Source organism: Oncorhynchus mykiss, chromosome 11, assembly GCF_057628025.1.
Source record: "Oncorhynchus mykiss isolate SJ-2025 chromosome 11, ASM5762802v1, whole genome shotgun sequence".
Lineage (NCBI taxonomy): Eukaryota > Metazoa > Chordata > Actinopteri > Salmoniformes > Salmonidae > Oncorhynchus > Oncorhynchus mykiss.
The window spans coordinates 24,800,409-24,819,253 of record NC_143032.1 but is presented as its reverse complement, the minus strand read 5'-3'; the positions used below and the strand labels follow the sequence as shown (position 1 = coordinate 24,819,253).

Below are 18,845 nucleotides of genomic sequence, written 5' to 3'. Positions count from 1 at the left end.
GCTTTACACCAGACACTGGGAGAGGAATTCACCTTTCAGTCGGTCAATAATCTACAACACAATGCCAAATCTACATTGGAGTTGCTTACCAAGAAGACGGTGAATGATTGTGAGGGGCCGAGTTAGTTTGGATTTAAATCTGCTTGAAAAGATCCCCAACACCTTGACAGATAATGGACAAATATTGCACAATCCAGGTGTGCAAAGCTCTTAAGAGACTTACCCAACATGTTTCTAATATGTATGGCCTAAAAAGAATCTGGATGGAGCTAAGCACAGGCAAAATCCTAGACAAATACCTGCTTCAGTCTGCTTTACACCAGACACTGGGAGAGGAATTCACCTTTCAGTCGGTCAATAATCTACAACACAATGCCAAATCTACATTGGAGTTGCTTACCAAGAAGACGGTGAATGATTGTGAGGGGCCGAGTTTGGATTTAAATCTGCTTGAAAAGATCCCCAACACCTTGACAGATAATGGACAAATATTGCACAATCCAGGTGTGCAAAGCTCTTAAGAGACTTACCCAACATGTTTCTAATATGTATTGACTAATGGGTGAATGCTTATTTTATTAAGATATGGTAGTGTTTTATTTTTCATTAATCTTAAAAAAAAACAGTTACGTTTTTTGTGTTGATCGCTGACAAATCATTTTAAAACCTCTTAGATGTAACAGGAACCTGCGTGGTTCTGGTACCGGTTCCGACTGACATTTCCGCTTATAAATCGATCAATAGACACCGTAGATCAAAATGGCTTGCTTTGAGTGATAGCCCTGGTTCCCGCAGACAAACTAGTATTTTTGTCTGAGCATGTGTGATGTAGGATGTGAAATCTGAAACCACTTGAAACTGGGATGTCCCTCCTACCATTTAATGTGCTCTTCTGACTGTACATAAACTGTCTGAACCCTACATCACAGCCACTGACATGCCTGCAATCGTTACATCATAGCGCAGCAAGAGATAGTGGTTTCACCACGGTAGGCCATTCAGAGATCGAAAATAATTAATTGATTTTGAACAAACACTTTCTGTTTGTCGTAGACTGACAATGTTGACACGAGATGAAAGGTGAGTTCCTAGCGAGTTCAGGAAGCTAAGAGAGAGTTTTGTGAGACTTTCACAGCAATACGTTTTGATCAGGAGATACCTTTAGAAAATAGGCAAATGCTTTCTCTAACGCTAAACATACAAAAATGTATTTTACAGTTATAAGGAAGGTGAAATCTTAGTTAGTCATTTTATAGTTTGATTATGCTATATTTAGAAAGCATATGTAATTTCAAGCCTTATTCATAGTTATTGTTGAATAGGAAATAATCATAAAATAGTACAAATTTTAAAATACGAATATGTACTTGAGCTTCTCCTCAAAAGTGATTACACCTTAGCAATTTATAACTAGTTTTACCAGGAAGGTGATATTTTGACCTTTGAGTATGCAGCATTAATAGTTATAGTTTATGGACCTCGTGATAAATAATTACTTTTATGTATTGCGTAGATAAAATGTTTGATTATATTTAGTTACATTTAAGTGATTAATCCCACTTTGTAACAATGACATTTTAAGAAATTGAAGGAGGGTGAATACTTATGATAGGCACAGTACACGATGCAAGGCAGAGCGCCTGGATACAGCCTTCAGCCATGGTACATTGGCCACAAACCCAACATAAATAGAACTGTAAACAAGTATTTCTTCATCATAAATGTGTTACATTGTCTTATATACACACAGCTGAATACTGTTTCAACCAATCAGCATCCAGAATTCAAACTACCTGGTTTGTAATACATTTTATAAACCGGGTACCAGTTTATAATAGAGGTAAGACACTTCAGGGATTTGTGGTATATTGCCAATATACCACGGCTAAGGGCTGTATCCAGGCACTCCGCTTCGAGTCGCACATTAGAACAGCCCTTAGCCGCGGTATATGGCCAATGTACCACACCCCCTCGGGCATTATTGCTTAAGTGGCCATTTACATTACAAGTGTTTCTTACGCATCAAATTGTCTTTTCCAGGTGGTGTCTAGTAGAAAGCATACTAGACCACTGGTGTTGAAGAACAACAGGCCTGCAGGAAGAGGAACCATTACAGTGAGTCATTTACAGAGATGTTTGTTGTTTATCGTTGTCTTTTTTTATTTTATTTACTGTTTTATTTTCTTTGTAGATAATTGCTGAAGAAATAAAAGACAACAGGGTGGTGAATTTTGAGGCTGAAGCAAGGAAACTGGACAACAAGGTATTGATACAATATTGAAGAATGTGCACCAAGCACGGGTCATCCCATGAGTGACGAATCTGTTGAAGTGATACTTGCTGCTCTGTAAAGCCAATAATTGAGGGAAATAAAGCATCACAATAGTTAGCTGAGTTGCTTGTGTCTGTTGTGTGACATTTTATGACTTACAATGTTTTGACATATAAGGCTGTTTCCAGGATTTCTTTGGGAAGTCTGATCCTTACCTGGAGTTCTACAAGCAGACAGAGACGGGATGGCAGCTGGCTCACAGAACGGAGGTACAATACACCATAGACATTTCTATGGAGTACAACACAGACTCTCATACGGCCCATTTCAAAGGAGACTTCTTAACTGGTTTTACAACTTCATACGACTTCCATTCAGTTATGCAGCACATACTGTACTCCTGCTCTTCTTTTGCATATTGTGAATGTTAAAGGCAGTTTTATTGTCTGTGTGATTATGTGACTGCAATAACCATAGACTACGTAATATCCTGTTGCACACTAGAGATGGCACGGTTAATCGAATATCCGGATGTCCTAACAGACTTGTGAGTTCAATTTTGGCAACAATGAAAAAGAGGCCTATTTTAACAATGAAAAAGCGTTGTCTAAATGAAATTGTCCATGTGACATTGTTGCACACAAGGATACGACATTTGAAATGCTTAATTTAATAAAACAACCAACGTAAGAATGTAGTGTTTATGTACACCGCATTGAGCCACTGCTGCTTCAGACATGTGGCTTTGACAGTACGTTGTTTACAGTTGGGCATTGTAAATGTAGCCTACAGTTCTGAGGACGCAAAAAGTAGTTTTATTTTCAAGCTAATTAAGTTTTACAAGAAAATACATTTTACTATCATAGCGCATTTAGCCCTCCAACGTTTTGCTATTTTCCCCACTTCAGGGATTCGCCTACATGCTCTCCAACGGATCAATGCAAAATACTCACCAGATATCATTTTTTAAACAATCAGTTCTTTGATAGTGAACATCGGACTTCTTTCACCTTTGCTGTTAGCCGAGGCTACCCTTAGCCCAAAACCTCCCGAGCTAGCACCCTGAAAACAACTGCGCGCTGTCTGCTGTTGTGGCATTTTGCATCATTCTGATTGGTCAAGAGTGTAGCGCATTTTTTTTATTTACTTCGTTATTATTCAAATCGTGAAATAATTTCAAATGCCCATCAATCAGTATTGTGCACTGTGTTCACTGACTGACACTGGAAACAGTATAACATTTGCATGGTCCTTTTGTCTAGAAACTCATTACTCTCCTCCTATTCTCTGTCCAGATGCCTCTAATGTGATTGAACCAAATGCTATGTAGCTAATGAGTGTCTGCTCTTGTACTGTGTCCAGACACTGGTGTTGTGATACAGATTGTGGTTAGTGGTAATGCGATACAGATAACAGTTACCATATTTGTCCCTGTGCCCTGCATAAATAAGGTGGTGAAGAACAACCTGAACCCAACATGGAAACCATTCAGGATCCCCCTGCAGTCCCTGTGTGGAGGAGACATGGACAAACATATAAAGGTATGTAGACCCACAACCACACCTGTACCAGTACTAACCTACCTTACACATCAGCAACTCTTACCGCACAGACACTGAACTATTCCATATCTTTTGTATTTGATTTGGGGAATGTTTTGGTGTAACACCTTTTCTGGAATTGTGTGTGGTTTGCATGATAATAACACAGGTAATAACCTTAAGATACGTTCACCTCCACAATTATTGGCACCATTTGATAAAAAAAAAGCAAAACAGATTGTATAAATAATACAAATACTGAGCTATATTATATGCAAGAAAAGGGGGGAAATTATTATTTTATACGAATACAGTTGCTCAGAGAAAGATTCTGTTTAACAAGTTTTTTTTTTTGCATCAGAAAGATAGGTGTCAATTATTGGCACAATTATGTGCTAAGCGAATTGCATAATAAGTTGTTGAGTAATAGTGGTTAACATGATTTTTTAATGACTACCCTATCTCTGTACTCCACACATACAGATCATTGTAAGGTTCCTCAATCGAGTTGTGAATTTCAAGCACAGATTCAACCACAAAGACCAGGGATGTTTATCAATGCCTCGCTTAGAAGGGCAGGCACCGATTTGGTAGATGTCAGCAACAGCAAAAAAGAAGATGCTGAATGAATATCCCTTCCAGCATGGTGAAGTTAATTACACTTTGGATGGTGTATCAATACACCCAGTCACTACAAAGATACAGGTGTCCTTCCTAACTCGGTTGCCAGAGAGGAAGGAAACTGCTCAGGTATTTCACCATGATGCATTGGCGACAATGGCGATTTAAAACAGTTTAATGGCTGTGATATGAGGAAACTGAGGATGGATCAACATTTTAGTTACTCCACAATACTAACCTACATGACAGAGAGAAAAGGAAGCCTGTACAGAATAAAAATATTCCCAAATATGCATCCTGTTTGCGACAAGGCACTTAAGTAATACTGGGGGGGGAATGGGCGATAAGAAATTAACACTTTATATTCTAGACAAAAAGTTATGTTTGTGGCAAATCCAACACATCACTGAGTACTATTCTTCACATTTTCAAGCATGGTGGTGGCTGCATTATGTTATGGGTATACCTATCATCGGCAAAGACTAGCTATGGCAGGGGTGTCAAACTCATTCCATAGAGGTCCTAGTGTCTGCTGGTTTTGGGTTTTCCTTTCAATTAAGACCTAGACAACCAGGTGAAGGGAGTTAATTAGTGATCTAAATTCATCAATCAAGCACAAGGGAGGAGCGAAAACCTGCAGACACTCGGCCCTCCGTGGAATGACTAAGATGTTTTTTGGGGGAGGATAAGAAAAAGAATACAGCTAAACACAGGCAGTTTTGACTTAAATTTGCTTGAAAATCTATGGCAAGACCTGATCATGGCTGTCTAGCAATGGTCAACAATCAACTTGACAGAGCTTGAATAATGGGCAGATATTGTACAATCCATGTGTGCAAAGCTCTTAGAGACTTACCAAAAAAAGACTCAGCTGTGATCGCCGCCAAAGGTTCTTCTACAAAGTATTGACTGAGGGCTGTGAATTCTTATGTAAATGAGGTATTTCTGTATTTCATTTTCAGTAAATTTGCTAAAACTTCTCACTTATGTTCTCACTTTTATAATGTGTTATTGTATGTAGAAAAAAATCAAATCCATTTTGAATTCAGGATGTAACACAATGTGGAATAAGTCAAGGGGTATGAATACTTTCTGAAGACAATGTATGAAGGGCAAAAATCATTACCCCGTCTCTTAATTTTTGAGTTCTTTGCCTTTCCCCATGGTGATGGTTGACATGTTTTTTAATTTAAAAAAATATATATATATTTTACATGTGGGTTGCCTCATTTTTATACCCCAGTGAAACAGGAAGCCATGTTTGGCCACAATAAAGTTCCTTAAACTGAGATTAACTTGAAAAAAGTAGAATGTTAATGCAGATTTTATAAGACTCTTCAGGGGTGCTATCTTTTTCAGATTTTTTTTTTATTAGTTTAACAATCTCTTTCTCTGAGCAATTGTATTAGTGTAAAATAATATAATTTCCCCAATTTTGGAGGGCAAACAATATAGTTTAGTATTATTTATATTATAGTCTTTTTTTTTGTTGCTTATCTTTATCAAGGGTGCCAATAATGTTGGAGGTGACTGTACTTGTTAACAGTTTTAAACAGAGCGGGGGGAAAATAACTGCATTAACTCTCAAGTTTTTTAGTAGATTTTAAATGGTTATCTTTCTCTACTATTAGCTAAGTGGACTACTACTGTACATAATCTGTACAGCATTTGAGGCCATTGATTGATGTTGACAATTGGTGATTTTTCAGCTGTAAATACCCCTAATGCAGTCTTTTAAGGAACAACTGATACCCACACTGGAGGACATGTGAGTTACCCTCGGACCTGGGTTCAAATTTTTTGGAGGTTTGATTGAGCCTGCCTGTGCCTACACTTAAAGGACTCTTTCATTGGTTTCAATGTCACAGACAAGCTCAATCGAGCAGGAAACAAATTTAAACCCAGGTCATCTACCACGGTGTGTGTGTCCAACTCCAACCTCATGTGCCTTCAGTAGAAGGGTGAAGTGACTAGTCAGTAGTGGAAGACTGGAATGGGTGGGGAACACTTACCCTGTAGTAGGCTGTATCCATCCTGTACTGATAGCCACGGTTCCAGCCCTTCCATAGACATCCATATTGTCTTTGTTGGACAAATGGCGGAAGTTGATGAAGCCTCTGTCATCATGGCATCTTTTTGTTGTGCATTAGTGTTAGTTAATTAGTGTGTGTTACCTTTGCTCTGAGTTTGGTTTGCCGTCTTGGTTTGGTGTTTTCCATTGCATGATCTTGTTCACCCGCGGTCTGATTCTTACTGAGTGTGATGTGAATGATGTTTGTTTGGGGTTTGAAACCGTTTGTGTGTTCATGTTACACACCTTTTTGAGGAGTCATTTTGTGGCTTGTTGCTAACCTGTTAACTCAGACTCTATGCTCGTCCTAAGGTGGAGTGCTACGACTATGACAATGATGGATCTCATGACCTCATTGGAATCTTTGAGACCACCATGACACGTCTGCAAGAGGCATCGCGCTCCTCACCGGTGAGATGGAGTGCAAGGGTTACTCTGCGTGTGTCAGCCTGTGTGGTTCTTCTCATCCTTGCTCCTCTGTCCCTCCCCAGGCTGAGTTTGAGTGTATCAACAGTAAAAAGCAACAGAAGAAGAAGGGATACAAAAACTCTGGTGTGGTGAGTGTGAAGCTGTGTCAGGTGGTGAAGGAGTATACCTTCCTGGACTACATCATGGGAGGTTGCCAGATCAACTTCACTGTGAGTAAAGATTTCTCTCTAAATGACCTCTAGCACAGAAATGGCCCTTTCATGCAGAGTTTTTCTGTGTTGTACATCGCACTTGTTTGTTTTTATTATTCATTGTCTTTCAATTTGTGTCCTATGCCTGCCAGCAAAAATGTCTTGAATAAAGTTCATTGAATTGAACTGCCACCACAATAAGCTTAGTCTCTCGGTCTCCCTCTCCATCTGTAGGTGGGTATTGACTTCACCGGGTCAAACGGTGACCCCAAGTCTCCCCAGTCTCTCCACTACATCAGTCCACAAGGGGTCAATGAATACCTGTCTGCCATCTGGTCCGTTGGCATGGTGATCCAAGACTACGACAGGTAATCTGACCTGTACTACTCCCCATATGCTACATTATATATGGTGCAGTGTATGGGAAACTCACACCCATAATATGCTGAATAATTTATTTTTCCCCATGTAAATGCAATGGTGCTGTATGTTTTTGCTTGAACTGCCTGCCCCTGGAGCTGTTGGATGCAAAAATACCATTCTTACCATTTATCTGGCTTTACATTCTGTTAACCTTAGGCAATAGTTGTATGTGTCAATGTTATTGATTAGGATAGTGTGTGTGTGTGTGTGGATGTTCATGTTTAATGATGGAATGTGCTGATGCAAGTTAGCTCTTTAGTTAGACTGAGGTGGTTTCCATAGACAAGGTGTGAGGATATGATCCTGCCTCTTAGTTTCCATTGTGGTTGTATCATTGTTTTGAATGATAGGGAAGTATCTGACTGAAATGTTCCCTGCAGTGACAAAATGTTCCCTGCCTTTGGCTTTGGAGCACAGATCCCACCTACCTGGCAGGTAAATATGGATTTTCATATGGTGAACATCATTATCTCTTGTGGACAGATGCATGTAACAGGATAATGCAAGAAAACCCTATCACAAACTAATAGCGAAATCACATTTTGCCGCCACTGTTAGCTAAACGCTAATGAGCGAAAACGAACAAACTAATTGCAAATCCACAAAGTCAAACAAGCTAGTTGCTAACGAATGTCATTTTTGGTGAGTGTGGACATTTTATGAGCGAAATTGTGCAAATTAACAAAGTTGTGATGCATGCTTTTTTGAAGGAAGAGTAGCATGTGTACACAGAGCAGAGAAGAGAACGAAGGAGTAAAAACCACTAGTAGGAAGCTCAGGGACAAAATGGCATCCAGAGCTCTGACTTCTGGCAGAAAGACATTATACGATATCTGATGGCAAACATTTAGTAGTGAATTGCATGCAAGCATAACTTCGTCACCTCCTGCACTGCATAACAGGGACTCGCCGGTAGATATAGAACGCTATGGACTCACCAGCTCCCACTTTCTCCCGTTGTGATATTTACAAACACCTGACTGGCTCAGCTGTTCTAGGGAACTATGGTAAGCTTCATAATGTAAAATAATGTAACTATTGAAATGAAGAAGACAGTCTGCTTTATCTCCTAACGTATTGCACAAGTTGACAGCAGGGATTCACTTTAAAAAGTAGCTACAAATATTACATTTTGTTGAAAAACTTCAAAGAAATAGGTTTGGAAAACCATCCCATGACTTTTTCCAAATACCCTGGTATATGGCATATACGGAATACCGTCCAACCCTACCATGTAACTAAGAAATTTGCTGGAAAGAACGTGATTTTTTTTGAATAGTCATGACTGGTTTGAGATAGCCGTCGTAAAATGACAGTGGAGAAGGATATCATTGCTACTTAACGCAGATCCAAGTTCAGTTTTGATATCCAATGTTGTCATTAGCGTAGGGTTAGCTGGACATTTCTGATTGGTCTTAGAACTGTGACAACTGTCAGCCTCTCCCCGCTTGACTATTTAGTGATTTTGCCAACACAGCCAGATATTCACAATCTTTAACCCTTAACTTTGTTTAAACAATTGTATTTGTTGATTTAAATCAGACTTTATTAATGCAATGAGTAATCCAGGAATGTCACAAATTCATTGACACAAGAAAAAAACTCTACAGCGCTCAATGACTAAAATGAAAGGCTAAATTAATTCCGGATACAAAGGGAGCTCTACCTTCTCACCAATCTATTAGGCAAGATTTTAGTTCTGGGTTGCTGAGATTGTGAACATCGCGATCCCGCATGAAATGACGTTCAGTTTTTAAAGGCTTCATAAAGCCCTAATGCCTTTATAAGCACTACATGTGTTAGAAAGCATCTGTCATGTGGCGTAATCACCCATGTCAAATATGATGTAAGCACATGCTTTATAAAGGGTTGCATGTTGTGATGAAGGATGGCGTACACTCTGAAGTGATGTCCTGTCACATTACACCTAATCTCATTCCCAGACACTTCTGCCCAAATGCCCGGAAGGTCTGGTGGCCCAACGCACCAAACTTGTGCAACATTAGTTAGGTTTAAAATCACATTTTAAGAAGATGGATGGGCAGGGATTAGCAATAATTATGACTTTTTGACTGCGTTAAATAGTGACAATGACAAATACTTTACTCAGTAAGGTCACTCCCTTAGAATTGTATGGGCACTCCCACTAAGGCCAACTTTGAATGGTTGATGTCCCAGGCTTATATGTGCTGTGTGTGCAATAGTCTGGGGAGGACGTTACACCAAGAAACTCTTACCTTGAAGAAAGCCCCCCAACCTAAAGAAATTGAAAATGTATTTTTTCTGGAACCAAGTTACATGTTTCTCAGTAAACGAACACGCACACAACAAAAACAAGCCATACCGCGCGGTGCTGTGCCCAGTCAAGTCTTTGACACATTCACCCACTTCCCCTTGCTGAAAGATGAGCCACAAAATGTTGGCACCAATGTAACAGGTTGTAATCGAGGCCTGGACTCGTAAGAGGAATACTTGGTGCGTTAGTCTCAGGTTGGACTATTCCAAATCATCTTGGTTCTGACACATACACACACAAGCTTTTCCCTACAGTAACCTGTGGATCGTGAGAACCTTCATAAATCAGCAGAATGTTAATAACCTATTTAATGACACTTTATGTAGTGTCCTGTAATACTTAGTTTGAAGTGAGACACCTTCGGTCATTCATAAGACATCCATAAAGACTATCGCATGACACTATACTTAATTTAAAGTCAGATCCATTTGGTAATTTTATAACACATACATACATTTCTTGTATCATGACCCTCGTGTTTTTTTTTTACATTGGATAAAAGTAGAAACTCAGAGCTAGAAAATTGTATATCATACACTACAGTTGAGGAACAATGGGAAAGTAATTCTGCTTTGAAAATTGAAAAACTTGTAACCCCACTTTTGAGAAAATAGCCCTTGAATGTTTTGGTACACCTGCTGGAGAGATTTTGTTTACACCCATTCAGCATTGTTCACACCCTCTTAAGCTTTAGCCCCACCCATCTCTTTAAGGATTCCCACGTGAGGCCATGTGCGAAACAGAGTGAGTACGGTACTAAGCAACCAAAGATTTCAAGACTAAAGACTGGTTTATACTACGTCTATCGACATGTCTGTAGACAGTTGTCACAGTGACATCATGAACATTCTATTGTCATTATGAAAAAGTATAAACACAAAAACGACAGGCTGCCTGGTAGTCAAAAATAGCGTACTGTATTTTAACAACAAACCCATCTGTGTAAAAATGTATTTAGTATATGTCAATCTAGCAAACCATGCAACTAAAAGCAACTTTTTAACCAATGTTTTGGTTTGTTTCTTGTTTGTTAGCTAGCTAATGTTAAGTTCGCTGGCTAGCCAATTCAAATAATGACCATAGCTGACAATGTCTTAACTTTAGCTAATTTGTATTCATTATTACAGAAAATAAACTCACAACAAGATCATTATTTACAAGTTAATGGCGAGCTAATTACCGATAATAGCTTATAGTTGTGAGTGCGATGAAATAAAAGCAGGGCATTCTACCGGAGAATTTGTAAACTTGGACACGTTAGCCTAACGTTATATCCTAATTCGACTTTGGTGCAGGTCATGTTGTTCTTCACATTACCGTCTCTGGTAACCACACATATCAAAGAAAAAAATCTAATATTTGTCACATGCACAGGATACAGAAGGTGTAAACGGTACAGTGAAATGGTTACTTGCATAATGGAGTCTTTTGTTTAATCCCAACTCATAACGTTCCTACCATGCATGAATCTGCAGGTAGCTAAAGCGAACCAACTAAGTTTAATGTTAGCTAGCTAGCTAACATTAGGCTATAACTAGTGACGCAAATGGCTTTCTGAGATACTAATAATATTAGCTACTACACAGATCCTACATGTAACTTTAGTTAGCAAGCCAGCCAGTTAATGTTAGCTAGCTAACAGTATGCTTTAACTTGCAATGAAAATGACTTTGACAAAATTAGAAACGTATAATATCAGAAAATGTTGCTAGTGAGACTCTCTTACCAGTATACATGGATGAATGCTTCTCTCTCTCTGTCACATATGCCATGGTTGGTCTTAGTTTGAAGATATAGTCCAGAGGCACGTGTTTTATACAACAGCCTTCTGTGTGTTTTCGACCCCCTCCGCATATTTGCAATCAAACGCCAGAATTTTCTCCATTTCCTTAGCTATCATACTCTGCTTCCACTGGGCATTCCACTGTTTTCAAAACTCTGTCTTCCAGAAAGTGGAGAGCATTAGCAACACTTTTGCAGTTCTTCTTTCATAAAAGCCACGTTAGAAAGGATTACCTGAGCAGCTCATGTTACAGAGAAGTGTGCCACATGGCAGACCAATCTGAACTCATCCAGCCAATAATGGCTATTGGGAAGGTTCCTGACTCTTTCTGTGGCTAAACCAACTAGGCTTGTATTATAACAATTTTATTTCTATTTACAGATGGCATACACATTTGTTATTAAAGCACATGAAAGTTCCATGTTCCTGTTTAGTAGTGATGTGCGACATACGCCTAGTTTCCTGAAACAAGTCATTAACTATTAAGGTCAGACACCTATGGTCATTCATAACACATACATAAAGGCTTAATCCTTTAACACAAATGTATTAACACTTAGGGAATTATCACTAACAGCTGAAACGATAATCATTAGACATGTTTAAACCATACATTTTATTTTTTACATTTTTGAAACAATACAAATACGTTAAGTTTCAGAAAGTTCAGCAATGCAATTACATTAAATATTACACGGGGCTGTGAATCGTGTAGCTTGTCCCTGAGCTGGTGGACGAATGGTTCTTGCCGCTCTTCCTGCTGGATGTACTGCATGTTGGTTCCTACCTTAAAGTAACATCAGAGAAAGTTAGCAGGTCTGTTAGGAAATGGCTTTGTCACAGCATCTGGATAAGGGGAAGATTGGGAAACTCCATTCAATTCATGTTATTATGTTCTTCTTTCATTTACAAATCTCATGATGTGACATGGCTCTATCAAGGGGACTTGTATTTATCTGAGCCTGCTAGCTAGCTAGCTAAATTGAATCTAGCTGCTGTGATGTCACTGACATTATTTGAAACAACGACTGAGCTAGCTACAGTATGTAATTTTAACTCAACACTTAACTACCTCAGTACAAACTAATTTAAATATAAAAATAAAGCTTAACTTGTTTTTCGCTGTCCAGTGGCATTTGTTTTGCGAACTCATCACCCGATCAGCGTCTCGTCAGCAACACTAAAAAAGTACTGCCTGATCATGGGTTTTCAGAAATGTTCTAAATAAATGTCCCCACCATTCATGATATGTCTTAACAATGATTCATATTTGTTCATATTTAAGTGACATTTGAATTCAATCTGGCTTTTAAAACCTGTTCCATGGTCAAGTAAATGCACACAATGTGAATCACTGTACATGGAATACATATTTGCTTAGAGCAAGAACCATTCTCGGTGCAGCAGTATAGGTATTTTAGGGATTGCTCAGTAGGGTCTGTAGAATGCATATATGGTGTGATTTCATGGGGCTCTGAATAATACGGAGTGTTGCTGGCCTTTTACTCCACCCATTTCCATTGGTGGCCGAATCGCATACAGTTGAAGTCGGAAGTTTACATACACTTAGGTTGGAGTCATTAAAACTTGTTTTTCAACCACTCCACAAATTTCTTGTTAACAAACTATAGTTTTGGCAAGTCGGATGGGACAGCTACTTTGTGCATGACACAAGTAATTTTCCAACAATTGTTCACAGACAGATTATTTCACTTATAATTCACTGTATCACAATTCCAGTTGGTCAGAAGTTTACATACACTAAGTTGACTGTGCCTTGAAACAGCTTGGAAAATTCCAGAAAATTATGTCTTTAGAAGCTTCTGATAGGCTAATTGACATCGTTTGAGTCAATTGGAGGTGTACCTGTGGATGTATTTAAAGGCCTACCTTCAAACTCAGTGCCTCTTTGCTTGACATCATGGGAAAATCAAAAGACATCAGCCAAGACCTTAGAAAAGAAATTGTAGACCTCCACAAGTCTGGTTCATCCTTGGGAGCAATTTCCAAATGCCTGAAGGTACCACGTTCATCTGTACAAACAATAGTACACAAGTATAAACACCATGGGATCACACAGCCGTCATACCACTCAGGAAGGAGACGTGTTCTGTCTCCTAGAGGTGAACGTACTTTGGTGGGAAAAGTGCAAATCAATCCTAGAACAACAGCAAAGGACCTTGTGAAGATGCTGGAGGAAAAAGATACAAAAGTATCTATATCCACATAACCTGAAAGGCTGCTCAGCAAGGAAGAAGCCACTGCTCCAAAACCGTCATAAAAAAGCCAGACTACGGTTTGCAACTGCACATGGGGACAAAGATCATACTTTTTGGAGAAATGTCCTCTGGTCTGATGGGGGGGGGGAAATAGAACTGTTTGGCCATAATGAGCGTTATGTTTGGAGGAAAAAGAGGGAGGTTGCAAGCCGAAGAACACCATCCCAACCGTGAAGCACGGGGGTGGCAGCATCATGTTGTGGGGGTGCTTTTCTGCAGGAGGGACTGGTGCACTTCACAAAATATATGGCATCATGAGGCAGGAAAATTATGTGGATATACTGAAGCAACATCTCAAGACATCAGTCAGGAAGTTAAAGCTTGGTCGCAAATGGATCTTCCAAATGGACAATGACCACAAGCATACTTCCAATTTGTGGCAAAATGGCTTAAAGACAAAGTCAAGGTATTGGAGTGGCCATCACAAAGCCCTGACCTCAATCCTATAGAAAACTTGTGGGCAGAACTGAAAAAGCATGTGCGAGCAAGGAGGCCTACACCAGCTCTGTCAGGAGGAATGGGCCAAAATTCACCCGACCTTATTGTGGGAAGCTTGTGGAAGGCTACCCAAAATGTTTGACCCAAGTTAAACAATTTAAAGGCAATGCTAACAAATACTAATTGACTGTATGTATACTTCTGGCCCACTGGGAATGTGATGAAATAAATAAAAGCTGAAATAAATAATTCTCTCTACTATTATTTCATTCTTAAAATAAAGTGGTTATCCTAACTGACCTAAGACAGGGAATTATTACTAGGATTAAATGTCAGGAATGTGAAAACCCGAGTTTAAATGTATTTGGCTAAGGTGTATGTTAACTTCTGACTTCAACTGTATATATAAGGCCTTTTTTAAAGCATAGGTTTGTCATATTTGACAGTGGGTTGTGCCACATTTTTTAAACCTTTTATAATGCATGACATACAGTTATAGATTAACACTTATGTGGTGCTTTATGGAGCCTTTATAAGCTGAACATTTCAATCGGACCCATTTGGGTCTACAAGTATTATTTCTATCAGAAATTCTCATTAAATTGTTCTGGATGTATTGTGTTTTACAGGTTTCTCATGAGTTCCCTCTCAATTTCAACCCTGCAAATCCATTCTGTGCAGGTATGTGTGCAGACAGTTTTTGAAGGAAACAGTTATAATATGGTAATATAGGGTTTGGGAGTTTTTCACAGTTTGTGTGTGCGTCTACAGGTATCGAGGGTGTAGTGGAGGCCTACAGAGTGTGTCTTCCCCAGGTGAAGCTCTACGGTCCCACTAACTTCTCTCCCATCATCAACCATGTAGCCCGCTTCGCTATGCAGGCTACCCAGCAGAAAACTGCCTCTGTGAGTAGCTACAGTATGCTACATACTGTACTGCCTCTGTCTGTACTGTAAGGTTTTCCAGCACACAGCTTTGACCTACTACAGTAGCTATGTTGGTCTACTGTACTTCAAACAACATGTATTGTTGATTCCAACCTCAAATAGCCTAATTCATACTCCTCATCCTCTTCTCCTCCCTCCTCTTCCAAGCAATACTTTGTCCTCCTGATCATAACGGACGGCGTGATCACGGATCTGGACCAGACACGCTCCGCCATCGTTAATGCCTCCCGTCTGCCCATGTCCATTATCATCATCGGTGTGGGCGGGGCCGACTTCACCGCCATGGAGTTCCTGGACGGTGACGACGGGCGGCTCAGAGCGCCAACGGGAGAGACTGCTGCACGGGACATAGTCCAGTTTGTCCCCTTCAGACAGTTCCAGAACGTGAGTAGATCGTCATGCTGCTTAAAGCTGCTCTGCTCTCTAGAAAGGCTTGGATGATGGTATCCATATGTTTCTACAACATTGTTTATAGGATGACTGAGGTGTTGATACCATAGAAAAATATCCACAATTATGGCATCATTGACTTGAGTGTGAATCCTGTTCTGCTCATTCTAGGTCTGTGGGTGTAGTCTGTCTCCTGTGTACTGACTAACTGCCTGCTTTAAGGCCACCCAGCATAGGTTTAACCACCTCAAATTATCAAAAACATCTCCTTTCCAATCATCATGGATCCTAAATTGCTGAAATCTGCATCACTTCAACGATCCCCCCCAACCCTTAGAGCCTCTCCCACCCAGCATTGTTACTGTACCTTCTCATCTTGTTTCAGGCACCCAGGGAAGCTCTTGCTCAAAGCGTACTGGCAGAGTTGCCTGGACAAGTGGTGTCCTACTTCAGTATACACAAACTGAAGCCTCCCCATGACCCTGAGTCCCAGCCCTCAGCCCCATCAGCCTCAGCCCTATGAGTCCCAGCCTCAGCCCAGTACTTCGTAGAAATGTAGGGATACATCCCCCAAATGCTTCAGCTACTCCCCATTGGCTTCTTCAACCCAACCCCTGCCTGTGTGCTTGCTTCCATGGTACACCTGTCCTAGCTACTAGCTAGCTTAGAATAATCGTAGAGCATGGCTGCTTGCAGGGCTCACCCAGCCCTATTGTTGTCATTGGTTATTTTGTATGAAAGTAGTCCTATTCGATGCATTGTTCTGCTCACGCCTGTATTGTCAGCCTGGTATTTAATCATTGTGAAAATGCCTGCCCTAAATGATCAGTTGTCACAAATAGATACTCATTTTCTCAAATGTTTTTTGCCTCTCTCTGCATTTTCTTTAATTGTCCCTTTACTTTCTCCATTCCCCACTCTTTTCTTTCCATCTCCAGTCTCCTAAAGAAGCTCTGGCCCAGTCTGTGTTGGCTGAAGTCCCTGGTCAGGTGGTCACCTACTTCAACATGAACAAGCTGAGTCCTCCCAACACTGACACTCCCCCTGCCCCCGTCCCTACACCGCCAGCTACCGCAGACATGCCCACCCTCACCTCCTAGTGCCCAGGAGAGGAACCAACCCATCCCCACCTGATCGAAGACGAGTAGACAGTCGCTCATCTCAGTAGCTACCATAAGCACTCTCTGCTATTTATCATTGTGTCAAAGGGATCATGACAGGTATACAAAGCTCTAGCCATCACTTACTAGCATGTGTCAGGTTGAATTGAGCAGGATGGAAGTTTTTTAGGAGAAAATTCTACAAAACACTGCATGTGTACTTACAGCAACCAACAGCACATTGGTCCAGTCTGGCTTGTTCCCAATCTCCGTCAGTAGGCCAGTCCCAGAAGCATGTGTACATATACCCATATGCACAGTGTCTAGTGGAAGTCTACACATCCCTTGCACAGTTGTCACATTTTGCTGCCTTAAAACTAAATCTAAAAAGGGATTAAATTGTATTTCTTCCTACAATATATATTGCGATTTGATGTTCCAAACATATTGCTCACTATATGTCTGCTGAACGCATGATAATTCTTTTTTTTTTATCAGTCATGGAAAGGAAAGTGTTGGCTTACTATTTAAAAGGATGGAGAACAAGCTATAGGATGAAAAATACTGGCGTTTTGGCGCAGGTACAGCCGACGAGCCAAACTATTTTTATAATTTTTTACAAATCAATACTTGTCAAAGTATCGATATAATATAACATGTAACTATCAATTACTGCCCCATCACTACTTTAATTGCTGCCGAAGGTGCTTCCACCAAGTATTAACTCTGGGGTGTAAAAGACATACATTTTTTGTAATTCATTTTGACAAATTTCTTTACTTCATTCAATTTGAAAATGTGGAGCAGGCTGTTTAGATCAGTATGAAAAAACATCTAATGAAATCCCTTTTTAAAGATGTGGAAGGGGCATGTAGACTCACTAGGCAATGTATATATATTTTTTAAGTAGGCTAATGCTTCTTAGTTGCTCCTATTTTATACTGTTTTGCCTTTTTTAGTAGATACTTATCCAGAGCAACTTACAGGAGCAATTATGGTTAAGTGCCTTGCTCAACGACATATTTTTCACTTAGTCAGCTTGGGCCCAACGCTCTTAACCGCTAGGCTATCTGCCACCCTATTTCACTATAAACCTTGCTTCATCAGATGTTTTTTTTATAGTTTGGCACATTTGTATATTTTTACTAAGTTTAATGCTCAGTATAGATTAGTTATCCAGCTGTGGGTAGCATTATATCTACAGTAATTATCCAGTCCTCAAAATAATTGAGGTAAATTTTGTTTATTCAAACAGGCTAAATTCATGCTTCTTTTTAAGTGAAGGTTTTTAAACTGACGGCTTAGCAAATTGGATATTGTGTTGTGAATGCAGCTTTTGAATGACATTCATAGTGTATTAATCGTTCCACTCCAGAATAATGCTGATTTCTTGATGTTTGTGTATTGAGTCGCTATAGAGCGCTCGTTTTTTCTTCCTCTTGTGCCAATTATGCTTGCAGAGACACTTTATGGACTAGCTTGCAGAGTTCCTATTCCAGTTGAGCATAAATAATTGAATTCAATTATGACCATATTCATTATGTAAATGTCAGCTTTAGCATACATTTTGTGTTAATATTGATAAACAATTTACTTTAACTTCTCCTTCCCCACAGATAATTGATCAGGTTTAAACTGGAATTTCAACTTCAACTGTATTAGTTATTTTGTCATTCATAATTTGTTTATGGGTTCCTATAAATTGAGGGCCTTATATTATAGATACTACTACAACAGTATAGTAAGTAACACAATCAAATGGTTCTTTCTGCTCTTCCAAGTTATGTCAATGTCCTATATTATATCCTAGGTGGTTCGAGCCCTGAATGCTGATTAGCTTAAAGCAGTGGTATATCAGACCGAATACCATGGGTATGACAAAAAAATAACTTTTTACTGTTCTAATTAGTTGCGTCGTGCATAAGAGCAGCCCGTAGCCATATACCACACCCTCTCTGGCCTTACGTGTGCCTTGTGCCATTTATAGCTGTTTTTCCCCCAAAGGAATCGAGCATATTTCTAATATTGTATGATAATCACATAAACGTTGTTTATCTACCACAA

General features: G+C 39.6%; 1 protein-coding gene across 2 annotated transcripts in view; it reads left to right on the top strand.

The window, feature by feature from the left end:
- The window catches only part of cpne3 (copine 3), a 23,611-nt gene extending 4,766 nt beyond the window's left edge, over window positions 1-18,845 (top strand). The window contains exons 4-16 of one of the 2 annotated variants that reach the window (XM_021620575.3): window positions 2,041-2,115; window positions 2,192-2,263; window positions 2,461-2,541; window positions 3,724-3,813; window positions 6,818-6,916; window positions 6,997-7,143; window positions 7,360-7,493; window positions 7,929-7,983; window positions 14,974-15,025; window positions 15,116-15,249; window positions 15,439-15,675; window positions 16,067-16,236; window positions 16,620-18,845. In XM_021620575.3, the coding sequence (XP_021476250.1) occupies window positions 2,041-2,115; window positions 2,192-2,263; window positions 2,461-2,541; window positions 3,724-3,813; window positions 6,818-6,916; window positions 6,997-7,143; window positions 7,360-7,493; window positions 7,929-7,983; window positions 14,974-15,025; window positions 15,116-15,249; window positions 15,439-15,675; window positions 16,067-16,204 (1,314 nt within the window). In that variant the 3' untranslated portion in view covers window positions 16,205-16,236; window positions 16,620-18,845. The remainder of the gene's footprint in view (window positions 1-2,040; window positions 2,116-2,191; window positions 2,264-2,460; window positions 2,542-3,723; window positions 3,814-6,817; window positions 6,917-6,996; window positions 7,144-7,359; window positions 7,494-7,928; window positions 7,984-14,973; window positions 15,026-15,115; window positions 15,250-15,438; window positions 15,676-16,066; window positions 16,237-16,619) is intronic. The other variant, XM_021620574.3, reaches the window with a different exon arrangement.